The 15,578-nt window shown below is 39.8% G+C and overlaps 1 protein-coding gene across 1 annotated transcript in view; it reads left to right on the plus strand.

Moving 5' to 3' along the window:
• The window catches only part of LOC742704 (collagen alpha-4(VI) chain-like), a 172,331-nt gene that overhangs the window by 98,223 nt on the left and 58,530 nt on the right, over positions 1 to 15,578 (plus strand). The window contains exons 3-4 of the mRNA XM_063807107.1: positions 13,292 to 13,363; positions 14,684 to 14,710. Coding sequence (XP_063663177.1) covers positions 13,292 to 13,363; positions 14,684 to 14,710 — 99 coding nt within the window. The remainder of the gene's footprint in view (positions 1 to 13,291; positions 13,364 to 14,683; positions 14,711 to 15,578) is intronic.

The following is a 15,578-nucleotide window of genomic DNA, read 5'->3' on the forward strand; positions in this document are numbered from 1 at the left end:
GTTTGCTTCTTTATGGAAAAAGTTTGCCATTCCCTAGTCTAAGGTTTAGATTCTGAGCTTATCATTTTAGCCTACCCCCACTTACCAGTGACTGGCTCAAAACAAGTCTGTGATTCCATTCTGACAGTTCTACTGAGGGAATTCCCCCTTCTTCTCATGCAGAGCTGATGAGGGCAGTTTGTACTAATAGGACATATGCTCAGGTTTTCTGAAAAATACTTTTATCTAGAAATGCATAGGAATATGCTGGTGCCTGAATGTACCATCTGGGGGCCTGGAGATTGACTCACCCTGCCTCCAGAGTTAGCGCTCACACTTACTACTGAGAGGCCTGAGGAAACACCTGCCTACCCACCACCAGAACCTGCACACGTCACCTGGAGAACTAGAGATCAGCCTGCCAGACACACCACCCAGGAGCCCAGTGGCGCACCTGCCCACCTGGCCCAGTGCTGCCACTGCCAGCAACCAAAGAAGCCACCTGGAGGCCCAGGGATTGGCCCATGCAGACAGGCTATCATCAATGCCCACATACACTGCCCATGGTCCCTAGTATTGACACACCTGGTCTACCACCACTACCACTGATGCTGAAGGACAAGACTTCCAGGCATCCCCATCCTCAGCAAAGCCTCACCACAGCCTCCCATAACAACTGCAGTCTGGCTGAGCACGGTGGCTCACACCTGTAATCCCAGCACTTTGATAGGCTGAGGCAGGTAGATCACGAGGTCAGGAGTTCGAGACCAGCCTGGCCAACACAGTGAAACCCCGTCTCTACTAAAAATACAAAAATTAGCTGGGTGTGGTGGCACGTGCCTGTAGTCCCAGCTACTCAGGAGGCTGAGGCAGGAGAATCGCTTGAACCTGGGAGGCAGAGGTTGCAGTGAGCTTAGATTGTGTCACTGCACTCCAGCCTGGTGAGAGAGCTAGACTCCATCTCAACCACAAACACACAAACAAAAAAAAACTGCAGTCTAAGCCACTGAATAACTCACACCACTCATGCCAATTACAGCTGAAGAAATCATAGGCAGACTATACCACTGTACCCACCCAGAATCAAAGCCAAAGTGTGATATCCAATGAACACTGTAGATACAGCTATAAGAAAAGGTCTTTCCCATATAAAAGCCAACCCAGAAAATTGGAAGAAGTGACTGCTATGTCAGAGGCACAGATAGTCACATAAGGATGCAAGAAATATGAAAAAGGAAACATAACATCACCAAAGAAGCACAATAATTCTCCAGCAACAGATTCCAATGAAAAGAAAATCTATGAAATGCTTGAAAAAAATTCAGAATAATGATATTAAAGAAATTCAGGGAGATATAAGAGAGCACAGATAATGAATACAAAAAAATCAGGAAAATAATTCATGATCTGAATGAGAAATTCAACAGGGATAGACAGCATAACAAAGAACCAAATACAAATCCTGAAAGTGATGAAATCATTGAAAGAAATACAAAAGATAATTGACAGCTTTAACAATAGACTAGATCAAGCAAAACAAAGAATTTCTGAACCTGAAGACTAGTCTTTTAAAATAATCCAGTCAGACAAGAAAGAAAAAAGAATGAAGCAAAGCTACATGACATATGGGACACATATGTGACGAAAAACTGAAATTCTGGGAGTTCTGGATGGAGACAAGATGGGTAAAGGCATAGAAAAGCTATTTAATAAAATAATAACTGAAAACTTCCTGAAAGCTTCCAAATACAGGAAGCTCTAAGATTACCAAATAAATACAACTCAAAAAGGTCTTCTCCAAGGCACATTATGGTAAAATTGTCAAAAGACAAATAGAAAATGCTAAAAACAGCAAGAGAAAAGCATCAAGTCACTTATAAGAGAATCTCCATCAGGCTAACAGGGGATTTCTCAGCAGAAACCTTTCAGGCTAGGAGAAAAGGGGATGTATACTACAAGTTAAAAAAAAAAAAGTAAGGCAAAAATGCTATACCCAGCAAAGCTATCCTTCACAAATGAAGAAGACTGGCACAGTGGCTCACATCTGCAATTCCAGAGACTCAGAAGGCTGAGGCAGGAGGGTCATTTGAGCCCAGGAGTTCAAGGCTGCAGTGAGCTATGATCATGCCACTGTACTCCAGCCTGGGTGACAGAGTGAGACTCCATTGCTTAAAAAAGAGAAAAAATATTTCACAGATAAGCAAAAGACTGTTTGTTTGTGTCTTGTTTGTTGTGGTCCTACAAAAAATGCTTAAGGGAGTCCTACACTGGGAAGCAAAAGAACAATATCTACCATCATGAAAATACATGAAAGTATAAAACTCATGGTAGCGCAGACACACAAAGGAGAAAGGATTCAAACGTCACCATTAAAGAAAACCACCAAACTGCAACAATAAATAATGAGAGAAAAAAGGAACAAAGGTGTATTAGTCTGTTTTCACACTGCTGATAAAGACATACCTGACTGAGACTGGGCAATTTACAAAAGAAAGAGGTTTAATGGACTTACGTTTCCACGTAGCTGAGGAAGCCTCACAATCATGTTGGAAGGCAAGAAAAAGCAAGTCATGTCTCACCTGGATGGCAGCAGGCAAAGAGAGAGCTTCTGCAGGGAAACTACCCTTTCTAAAACCATCAGACATTGTGAGACGTATTCACTATCATGAGAACAGCATGGGAAAGACCTGCCCCCATGACTCAATTACTTCCCACCAGGTCCCTCCCACAACATGTGGGAATTCAAGATGAGATTTGGGTGGGAACACAACCAAAGCATATCATTCTGCCCCGGCCCTTGCCAAATCTCATTTCAAAACAAATTATGCCTTCCCAACAGTCCCCCAAAGCCTTAACTAAGTTCAGCATTAACTCAAAAGTCCACAGTCCAAAGTCTCATGTGAGACAAGGCAAATCCCTTCCGCTTATGAGCATGTAAAATCAAAAACAAGTTAGTTACTTCCTAGATACAATGGGGGTATAGGCATTGGGTAAACACAGTCATTCCAAATGGGAAAAAATTGCCAAAACAAAGGGGCTACAGGCCCCATGCAAGCCCAAAATCCTGTGGGGCAGTCAAATCTCAAAGCTCCAAAATGATCTCCTTTGACTCCATGTCTCACATGCAGGTCATGCTGATGTAAGAGGTGGGTTCCCATGGCCTTGGGAGAAAAAAGGCCACAGCTCCACTCCTGTGGCTTTGTGGGTATAAACCCCCTCCTGGCTCTTTCACGGGTTGGCATTGAGTGTCTGCAGCTTTTCCAGGCACACAGTGCAAGCTGTCAGTGAATCCAACATTCTGGGGTCTGGAGGATGGTGGCCCTCTTCTCACAGCTCCACTAGGTGCTGCTGCAGTAGGGACTCTATGTTGGGGCTCCGACCCCACATTTCCCTTCTGCACTGCCCTAGTAGAGGTTCTCCATGAGTGCCCTGCCCCTGCAGCAAACTCCTGCCTGGACAACTAGGCATTTCCATACACCTTCTGAAGTCTAGGCAGCAGTTCCGAAACCTCAATTTTTGACTTCTGTGCACCCATAGGCTCAACACTATGTGGAAGCTGCTAAGGTTTGGGGCTTGCACCCTCTGAAGCCACAGCCCACATTGTACCTTGGCTCCTTTTAGCTGCAGCTGGAGTGGCTAAGACTCAGGCACCCGAGGCTGCTCACAGCAGGGGGGCCCTGGGTCCAGTCCACAAAACCATCTTTTCTTCCTAGGCCTCTGGGCCTTTGATGGGAGGGGCTGCCATGAAGCTCTGTGACATGCCCTGGAGACATTTTCCCCATTGTCTTGGAGATTCACATTTGACTCCTCGTTACTTAAACTTCTGCAGCCAGATCGAATTTTTCTTGAGAAAATGGGATTTTCTTTTCTATTGCATTGTCAGGCTGCAAATCTTCCAAACTTTTATGCTCTGCTTCCCTTATAAAACTGAGGGCCTTTAACAGCACCCAAGTCATCTCTTGAATGCTTTGCTGCTTAGAAATTTCTTCTACCAGATAACATAAATCATCTCTCTCAAGTTCAAAATTCCACAAATCTCTACAGCAGGGGCAAAATGCCACCAGTCTCTTTGCTAAAACATAACAGGAGTCACTTTTGTGCCAGTTCCCGGCAAGTTCCTCATTTCCATCTGAGACCACCTCAGCCTAGACTTTATTGTCCATATAACCATCAGCATTTTGGGCAAGTCTCTAGGAAATCTCTTCCAAATTTTCCCACATTTTCCTGTCTCCTTCTGAGCCCTCCAACCTCTGCCTGTTTCCCAGTTCCAAAGTCACTTCCACATATTCAGGTATCTTTTAGCAACACCCCACTTCTGGTACCAATTTACTGTATTAGTCCGTTCTCACACAGCTGATAAAGACACATGCAAGACTGGGAAATTTACAAAAGAAAGAGGTTTAATGGACTTACAGTTCTACGTTGCTGGGGAGGCTTCAAAATCATTGCGGAAGTCAAGGAGAGACAAGTCACATCTTACAGGGATGGCAGCAGGCAAAGAGAGAGCTTGAGCAGGGAAACTCCTTTTAAAACCATCAGATCTCATGAGACTTACTCACTATCAAAAGAATAGCATGGAAAATACCTGCCCCCATGATTCAACTACTTCCCACTGGGTCCCTCCCACAACACATGGGAATTCAAGATGAGATCTGAGTGGGGACACAGCCAAACCAAATCAAAAGGATATACAAAATAACCAGAAAACAATGAACAAATTGACAGGAATAAGTCTTCACCTATCAATAATCACTTTGAATATGGGTTAAATTACCTACCTAAAAGATAGAGACAGGCTTAATGGATAAAAAATGACCCAACAACATCTACAAGAAACTCACTTCACTTGTAAAGACACACACAGACTGAAAGTGAAGGGATTGAAAAAGATATGCCACACAAACAGAAATCAAAAGTAATCAGGAGTAGCTAAACTTGCATCAGATAAAACAGACTTTAAGTCAAAAACTGTAAAAAGGACAAAGAAGGTCATTATATGGTAATAAAGGGATCAATTCAGCTACAAAATATAACAATTCTAAATATGCATGCAACCAACACAAGTGCATCCAGACACACATAGCAAATATTATTAAATCTACAGGGAGAGATAGAGTCCAATACAATGATAGTTGAGAACTTCAATATCCTACTGTCAGCATTGGACAGTTCATCTAGACATAAAATCAACAAAGAAACATTAGATTTAAGCTGCACTTTAGACCAAATGGACCTAACAGATATTTTCAGAATATTTCATCCAGCAGCAGCAGAAGACACAATCATCTCATCAATACATGGAACATTCTCCAGGATAGACCATATGTGAGGACACAAAACAAGGCTCAACAAAATTTTAAACATTAAAATCATATCAAGTATCTTCTCAGACCACAATGGAATAAAACTTGCAATCAATAACAAGAAGAAATTTGGAAACTGTACAAATACATGGACATTAAATGTGCTATTGAATGATCATTAGGTCAATGAAGAAATTAAGATAGAAATCAAAAAATTTTTTTAAACAGAAAATGGAAACACATCATGCAAAACCTATGGGATACAGCAAAAGCAATACTAGGAGGAAGGTTTATAGCAATAAATGCCTACACCAAAAAAGTAGAAAGATCTCAAATAAACAACCTAATGTTGCACCTCAAGGAACTCAAAAAGCAAAAACAAACCAAACACACAATTAGTAGAAAGAAAAATAAATAACAGCAGAACCAAATGCAACAGAGACAAAAAAGAAATGCAAAGAATCAACAAGATAAAAGTTGTTTTTTTGAAAGTTAAATAAAATTGATAAACCACTAGTGAGGCTAACCAAAAAAAAAAAAAAAAAAAGAAAAAGAAAGGAGACCCAAATAAATACAATCAGAAATGAAAAAGGAGATATTACAACTGTTACCAAAGAAATAAAAAGGATGATTAGAGGCTATTATGAACAACCATATCCTAACAAATTGGAAAACTTAGAGGAAAGGGATAAATTCCCAGACATACACAGCCTACCGAGATTGAACTAGGAAGAAACAGAAAACCTGAACTGACTCAAAATGAATAGCAGGTTTGAATCAGTAACAAAATGTCTCCCCAAAGAGAAAAGCCCTAGACTAGGCTTTTATGCTGATTTCTACCCAGTTTATAAAGAAAAACAAACACCAATTCTTCTCAAACTATTCCCAAAAATTGAAGTGGAGGGAATTCTTCCTAACTCATTGTATAAGGCCAGCATTACCCTGATATCCAATCAAGACAAGGACACAACAGAAAGAGAAAACTACAGGCCAGTATTCCTAATGAACACAGATGGAAAAATTCTCAGCATAATACTACCAAGCCAAATCTAATGATGAATGAAAAAGATAATATACCATGATCAAGTGGGATTTATCCCAGGAATGCAAAGATGGCTCAACATACACAAAATCAATGCATGTGATACATCACATCAACAAGATGAAAGGCAAAAACTATCTGATCATCTCAGCAGATGCAGAAAAATCACTCGATAAAATTTACCATTCCTTCATGATGAAAACTCTCAACAAATTAGGCATAGAAGGAACACTTCAACATAAGAAAAGGCATATATGACTAATCTACAGCTAACATCCTACTCACTGGGAAAAATTGAAAAGCTTTTCCTCTAAGAACCGGAACAAGACAAGGATGCCCACTTTCACCACTCTTATTCAACACAGTATGGGACATCCAAGCCAGAGTGATCAGACAAGATAAAGAAATAAAAGGCATCCAAACTAGACAAGAGGAAGTCAAATTGTCTCACTTTGCAGATGACATAATCTTATACTTGTAAACAGAAAAACCTAAAGACTCCACCAAAAAACTCTTAAAATGGATAAATTAGGCTGGGCATGGTAGCTCATGCCTGTTATCCCAGCACTTTGGGAGGCCAAGGTGGGCAGATCACCTGAGGTTGGGAGTTTGAGACCAGCTTGGCCAACATGGTGAAATCCTGTCTCTATTAAAAATACAAATAACCAGGCATGGTGGTAGGTGCCTGTAATCCCAGCTACTTGGGAGGCTGAAGCAGGAGAATCGCTTGAAACCCAGAGGCGGAGTTTGCAGTGAGCCAAGATTGCATCACTGCACTCCAGCCTGGGCAACAGAGCGAGACTCTATCTCAAAAAATAAAAAATAAAAAAATTTTTAAAAAACAGATGTATAATTCAGTAAAGCTTCAGGACACAAAATCAACATACAAAAATCAGTAATGTTTCTATATACCAGTAACAAACTAGCTAAAAAAGAAACCAAGGAAGAAATTCTATTTACAATAGCTACAAAAATAAAATACCTAGGAATAAACTTAACCAAGGATGGGGAAAAAAAAAAAACAAAAAACCTCTACAATGAAAACCACAAAACACTGATAAAATAAATTGAGAAGACACAAACAAATGGAAAAGCATCTCATGCTCGTGGGTTGGAATTACTAATACTGTTAAAATGACCATACTACCCGAAGCAATCTAGAGATTCAGTATAATCCCTATCAATTATATTCTTCACAGAAACAGGAAAAAAAAAAAACCCTGAAATTCATATGGAACCACAGAAGACCCCAAATAGCCAAAGCAATACTGAGCAAAAAGAACAAAGCTAGAAGCCTCACACTACCTGATTTAAAAGTATACTGCAAAGCAGTGGCTCACGCCTGTAATCCCAGCACTTGGGGAGGCCAACGCGGGTGGATCATGAGGTCAGGAGATTGAGACCATCCTGGCTAACACGGTGAAACCCCGTCTCTATTAAAAAAAAAACAAAAAAATTAGCCGAGGCTGAGGCAGGAGAATGGCGTGAACCCGGGAGGCGGAGCTTGCAATGAGCCGAGATTGCATCACTGCACTCCAGCCTGAGTGACAAGGCAAGACTCTGTCTCAAAAAAAAAAAAAAAAAAAAAAAAATTATATATATATATATATATTTATATATATACACACATACTGCAAAGCTATAGTAACCAAAACAGAGTGTATTGGTATTAAAACAGACACAAAAACAAAGGAAACAGACTAAAGAACCCAGAAATGAATCCACATATTTACAGCTGATTTTCAAGAAAGGTGTCAAGAACATACATTGAATAAAAGACACCCTCTTCATTAAATGGTGCCAGGAAAACTAGATATCCAAACACAGAAGAATAAAACTAGACCCTTATCTCTCATCACTTACAAAAATAAACTCAAAATCGATTAAAGAGTTAAATGTAACAGCCACAACTATAAAACTACTAGAAGTAAACACAGGAGAAACGCTTCAGAACAAAGATTGTATGGCTAACACTTAAAAAGTACAAGCAACAAAAACAGACAAATGGGATTATATTAAGTTAAATACCTTCTGCATATCAAAGAAAACAATCAACAGAGTGAAAAGACAACACCCCTCCCTTACACCATATACAAAAATTAACTCAAGATGGCCTACAGACTTAAATGTAAAACCCATAACTATAAAAACCCTGGAAGACAACCTGGGCAATACCATCCAGTACATAGTGATGGGCTAAGAGTTCATGGTGAAGATGCCAAATGCAATTGCCACAAAAGCAAAAATTGACAAATGGGATCTAATTAAATGAAAGAGCTTCTGCACAGCAAAAGAAACTATCAAAAAATAAACAGACATTTCTCAAAAGAGGATATACAAATCACCAAGTTTATGAAAAAATATTCAACATCACTAATAATCACGGAAATGCAAATCAAAACCACAGTGAGATATCATCTCATACTTGTTAGAATGGCTATTATTAAAAAGACAAAGCACAACAAATCCTGGCAAGCATGTGAAGAGAAGAAAATTATCGTATATTTTGGTGGGAATGTAAATTAGTACAGCCATTATGAAAAAAAGTACAGAGATTTCTCAAAAAACTAAGAACAGATCTACCATATGATCCAGCAATCCCACTCCTGGGTATATATCCAAAAAAAAGGATATCAGTGTATCAACGGGATATCTGTACCCCCACATTTACTGCAGCACTATTTACAATAGCCAAGATATGGACTCAATCTAAGTGTCAATCAATGGATGAATGGATAAAGAAAATGGGAATATACACACAATAGAATAGTATTCAGCCATAAAGAAGAATGAAATCCTGTCATTTTCAGCTAAATGGATGGAATTAAAGGTCATAAAGTTAGGTGAACTAGGCCATGCACAGAAAGAAAACTATTGCATGTTCTCACTTATATGAGTGGTTTATGCTCCTGGAAATCAAAGTGGGGGCCATGTTTCAGGTCAGTAGGGTCAGGGATAGAGACCGCAGTTATGGACTTGTGTGCCCTGGAGCTATATAAAATTGATATCATGGAGATAAAGAGTAGAATGATAGTTACCAGAGGCTGGGAATAGAAGGGGTTTGAAAAGAAGTTGATTAATGGGTATAAAAATATATAATAGAAGGTATAAGATCTAGTGCTCATTATCACAGAAAGTGACTACAACAATTTTTTGTATATATATATTTTTAATTTCAATAGTTTTTAGGGAACAGGTGGTATTTTGTTACATGGATAAGTTCCTTAGTGGTGATCTCTGAAATTTTGGCATACCCATCCCCAAAGCAGTTTACCCAATGTATAGTCTTTTATCTCTCAACTCCTCCCACCTTACCCCTGAGCCCCCAAAGTCCACTGTTTCATTCTTGTGCCTTTGCATCATCATAGCTTAGCTCCCACTTACGAGTGAGAACATGCAGTGTTTGGTTTTCCATTCCTGAGTTACTTCATTTAGAATAATGGTCTCCAACTCCATCCAGGTTGCTATGAATGCCATTATTTCATTCCTTTTTAAGGCTAAGTAGTACTCTATGGTATATATATATATGTGTGTGTGTGTGTGTGTGTGTGTGTGTGTGTGTGTATATATATATATATATAAAACACATTTTCTTTATCCACTAATTGATTGATGGGCATTTGGGCTGGTTCTGTAGTTTTGCAACTGTGAATTTTGCTGCTGTAAACATGTGTGCAAAAGTATCTTTTTCATATAATGACTTCTTTTCCTCTGGGTAGATACCTAGCAGTGGGATTGCTGGATCAAATGGTAGATCTACTTTTAGTTCTTTAAGGAATCTCCATACTGCTTTCCATAGTGGTGGTACTAGCTTACATTCCCACCATCAGTGTAAAAGCGTTCTCTTTCACCACGTCCGTGCCAACATCAATTTTTGCTTTTTTTTTTTGTTTGTTTTTGTTTTTTTGAGATGGAGTCTCGCCCTGTCACCCAGGCTGGAGTACAGCGGTGCGATATCAGCTCACTGCAACCTCTGCCTCCCGGGTTCAAGCAATTCTCCTGCCTCAGTCTCCTGAGTAGCTGGGATTACAGGCAACCACCACCATGCCTGGCTAATTTTTGTATTTTCAGTAGAGACTCGGTTTCACCATGTTGGTCAGGCTGGTCTCAAACTCCTGACCTCCTGATCTGCCCACCTCAGCCTCCCAAAGTGCTGGGACTACAGGCATGAGCCACTGCACCCGGCCCTATTTTTGTTTATTTTACACGTGGTATTGCATTGTGATTTTGATTTGCATTTCCCTGGTAATTAGTGATGTTGAGCATTTTTTCATATGTTTGTTGGCCATTTGTATATCTTCTTTTGAGAATTGTCTATTAATGTCCTTGGCACACTTTTTGATGGGATTATTTTTTTCTTGCTGATTAGAGTTCCCTGTAGATTCTGGACATTAGTCCTTTGTCAGATGCAGTTTGTGAAAATTTTCTCCCACTCTGTGGGTGATCTGTTTACTCTGCTGATTATTTCCTATGCTGTGCAGGAGGCTTTTACTTTAATTAAGTCCCATCTATTTATCTTTGTTTCTATTGCATTTGCTTTTGGGTTCTTGATCATGAACTGTTTGCCTAAGCCAATGTGTAGAAGCGTTTTCCAATGTTATCTTCTAGAATGTTTATGGTTTCAGACCTTAGATTTAAGTCTTTGATCCATCTTATGTTGATTTCTGTATAAGGTGAGAGATGAGGATCCAGTTTTATTCTTTTACATGTGGCTTGCCAATTATCCCAGAACTATTTGTTGTATAGGGTGTACTTTCCCTACTTTGTTTTTGTTTACTTTGTCGAAGACCAGTTGGGTGTTAAGTATTTGGCTTTATTTCTAGCTTCTCTACTCTGTCCTATTGGTCATGTGCCTATTTTTATACCAGCACCATGCTGTTTTGGTGACTATAGCCTTGTAATATAGTTTGAAGTTGGGTAATGTGATGCCTCTAGATTGGTTCTTTTTGCTTAGTTTTGCTTTGGCTGTGCAGACTCTTTTTTAGTTCCAATTGAATTTTGGCATTTTTTTTCCAGTTCTATAAAGAATGATGATGGTATATTGATAGGAATTGCATTGAATTTGTAGACTGCTTTTGGCAGTATGGTCATTTTCACAACATTGAGTCTACCCATCCATGAGCATGGAATGTGTTTCCATTTGTTTGTGTCATCTATGATTTCTTTCAACAGTGTTTTGTAGTTTTCCTTGTAGGGGTCTTTCACCTCCTTGGTTAGGTATATTCCTAAGTATTTTATTTTTACAGCTATCATAAAAGGGTTTGATTTGATTCTCAGCCTGGTAGATGTTGGTGTATAGCACTGCTACTGATTTGTGTACATAGATTTTGTATCCTGATAAATGGATTTATTGTATATTTCTAAATAGCAATAAGATTTGAAATATTCCCAACACAAAGAAATGATCAATGTTTGAGGTGATTAATATCCTAAAGACCCTGATTTGATCATTACACAGTGCATGCATGTACCAGAATCTCACATGGACCCCACAAATGTGTACAATTATTCTCTATCAAAAATATTTTTTTAAGAAACATGCAGGAATACACTGTACCTCTTCCTTGCTGTCTCTGGATATTGTCACATGAGGACTTGACATGCGGATTGTGGCAGCCTCTGTGACCAAGAGCAGAAGACAATAGCAGCATAGAAACCTCAAATGAAAAACCTAACATCTCAAGCTACTAATTTAGCCAACCTTGGCATCAGCTATCTCCGGTCTTAGTACATGAGGTGATAAGCCCCCACTGTTCAAGTTGGGTGGCCATCAATTGCTGCAGAATAGAAGTTAATGAGGCTTCCTCCTCCTGGATCCCCTACTAGACCCTGACATACCCATTCAGTCATGGGCAGAAAGGGAAGCAGAGGGTAAGGAGACCTGGCTGGCTGTGCCAGATGCAGATCTTACCTGTCCTGCTTAGAACACTCAAAGCTCAATTGGTTAAACAAAAAAAGGAAAAACACAGTAAGGAGTATAACACTCCCCAGATGCAACTTAATCTAACACTCTATACTTTAAATTTTCTAAACATGCATAGAAATCAGACCACTACTTCTGCAGAACATTTTACTGGTAAAAAGAACAGCCCACATGAGGGAAAACTGATTTGGTGGAAAGACAACAAAAACAAAACATGGGAAATAGGTAAGGTGATAACATGGGGGAGAGGTTTTGCTTGTGTTTCACCAGGAGAAAATCAGCTTCCTGTTTGGATACCCACTAGAATTTGAAGTTCTACAATCAACCCATCAGAGATGCAAATGAAAGTGCCTCCACAGAGACAGAAAACCCGCAATCGAGCATCATCAACTCGCAGGGTGAACAAAATGGTGATATCAGAAGAACAGATGAAGTTACCATCCACCAAGAAAACGGCACATGTGGAGAGCCAGGGAGAAGAATAGAAAGAAAAAGAGACAGAGATCAGAGACAGACACAGAAAGTGAGATTGGGGAGAGAGATAGTGTAAAAGAGAGAGAGAGAGAGACCATAAGAGAAGGGAGACAAAGAGATAAAAGGTGCGAGTCATCAGTTGAAGAGAAAGACTGAAAACTATGAGAAACAGCAACTAAGACACAAAGGATGTGGGAGACTGCCTGGGTGCCGCAGCACCCACACCGTCCTCTTGCCCCCTGTCACTTGGGTTAAAACCACCGGAAATTCCACTATTGCAAATTTTGTATTAATCCTTGTATGTCTGTCTTTTCTGTTGTTAGTCTATAGGTGTATCCAGCAGCTCCAGAGAGACAGCGACCGACCAGAGAGAAGGGGCCATGATGATGGTGGTGGTTTTATCAAAACGAAAAGGGGGATATGTAGGGAAAAGAGAGATCAGACTGTTACTGTGTCTACATAGAAAGGGAAGACATAAGAGACTCCATTTTGAAAAAGACCTGTACTTTAAACAATTGCTTTGACAGAGACAGTTGCTTGAGTGCATTCATGTGTCTTCTTCTTCCACAGGGAGAACGAGGCCCCCGAGGTCTTCCTGGACTCCGAGGTGAGGAAGGATGCCCTGGTATGAGGGGACCTAAGGTGAGTGTGACCTTAAGCTGTGGGATTCTTTCTCTTTCTTGGCTTCATCTCTTGAGTTTGAGGAAAATCATAACTCTTCAACATAGCTATGGAGTCTTAGCTCCCCCTCAGATTAAAGGTTTTCCAGAAGTAAAGCCTGAGAAAAAGAGTCAATTGCAAGTATTTTACTGGGAGATAATTCTAGTAAGCATTAGTGGGGAAGTAAAGAAGTGAGATAAGGAGGAAAGGAGGCCTGAAAAGGGTACATTATAAATCAGATCACCACTGTGGGTAGATGGAGCTTAATCCTACTGAAGAACTCTGGCACCCAGAGTTGAACATGCATCTCAATGTACCCCAGTTAAGGGGTGAGGGAGCTGTGGTATTTATACACCAAATCCCATCAAGAATTGGTTAACAGCAGCTTCCAGGAGGTATTAGTTCCTAGCACTTTGGGTCTGTCTTGCATGTGGGTAGAGCAGGCCCTGGTCCCTGAAAAAACCCTCAGAAAAGAGTGACAGGTGCTGGTGGTTGGAAGTAGGATTCAGAACACTAAAGTTTTTTTTGATTTTGTTTTTATTTTAATTTTAAGTTCTGGGGTACATGTGCAGGATGTGCAGGTTTGTTACATAGGTAGACGTGTGCCATGGTGATTTGCTGCACCTATCAACCCATCACCTAGCTATTAAGGCCTGCATGCATTAGCTATTTTTCCTGATGCTCTCCTTCCCCCAACTCCATCCGCCGACAGAGGCCCCAGTGTGTGTTGTTCCCCTCCCTTTGTCCATGTGAGAACACTAAAGTTTTAAAGGCTAAAGGGATATAGTTACATTTTTGGCTGGTTGCATTAAATGTCCCTCAACTGTCCAGGATTGGAGAATCTTCCTTAATAAACTAAAAGAAAAAAATTCTACAATTTAAGAATCCTAAAGACAGTTTTCCTAACCACAATGACCATGTTCTGTATACCTATCAAATTACTCTTTCAATTCATTTTTCCTGTTGTTCCTTGAACCCCTCTCATGCTTGCTAGCCAATATATTCTCACTTTTGTTTGAAAAATATCATCATTTTAATAAGAGGTAGGCCACTGTTGTTCCCTTTCATTCCTACTATGTGAGGAATTGCAAAGTGCAATTTTCTCCAGGTTCCGTGCAAAGGAGGATAGCAATAACCAGGGTGTTGTAATGCCCACCACATTTGCCAGACAAGGCATCTTCATTTTGATCTAATATTGTAATTGCATTTTCTTCAAACCAGGGAACATATGGTTTCCTAAATGAAAAAAGGGCTTAAAAATCTCATTCAAGCTCAATTCTTATGATCTCTTTCTAACTTTAGGGAGCAAGAGGATTTTCAGGAGAGAAGGTAGGTAATCTCCTTTATCCTTCTTAAACTGGATAGCAGTTTCTTTGGGAAATGCAATACTTATTTCAATTGCATTTCTTTGCCTGAGTGAGGTGAAGCTTCAGACTTTTAGACAAGAGAATTTGTCAGATGATATTAATAGCCAAACTTCCATGCTAATGAGTGACTATTTGTAAGACATGTATTTCAGGTTTAAGGCAGTAACATATTGTTTGCAATCCTCGCTGACTCTATATAAGAATTGGGCCACCATATTCATCACATGATGGTCTAGAAGTGTTGGTCCTGAATCCAGGGTATGGTGGGCTGGGTCTGGTCAAGGTGGGTGTCAAATGGAAGAGGAATGCTGGGATGAGGTTGTTAGGAAAGGAGTTGGCGCAAGAAGGGAATGATTTACATTCAGATTCAGAACCATAGTATCCATTTGCTGATTCACTCACTCAAAAAGTATTTATTAGGTACCCACTCTGTTCCCCACATTATCCTAGGGAGTGGTTACAAAATGATGAATAAGACAGACAAGGGCTCATGGAGCTTCTTTATTCATGTTTTCTGGTACCACCGATTAACCTTCTGCGGCCTGTGGCAAATATGCCATGTAATTCTAGTCCAAGAGTTCGTTATACTTATTTTTATGTATAACTCAGCTGTGCTTTGGTTAAAAAAATGCCTGAAACTTGATTTGCTTTTGTAGACAGTAGGAGTAAATCAACTATTTCACACATGCAAATGCATTTTATTTTGCTTGTGAAACTCTGGCTTTTTCTTTAAAAAATTCTTTATAATGAATATATTATTGGTCATTTTGGGTTAGTTGGCAAAATGAAGGGCCCATAATTTGAAAGTGATGGAATATTTGATGAGATGT

Source organism: Pan troglodytes, chromosome 2, assembly GCF_028858775.2.
Source record: "Pan troglodytes isolate AG18354 chromosome 2, NHGRI_mPanTro3-v2.0_pri, whole genome shotgun sequence".
Lineage (NCBI taxonomy): Eukaryota > Metazoa > Chordata > Mammalia > Primates > Hominidae > Pan > Pan troglodytes.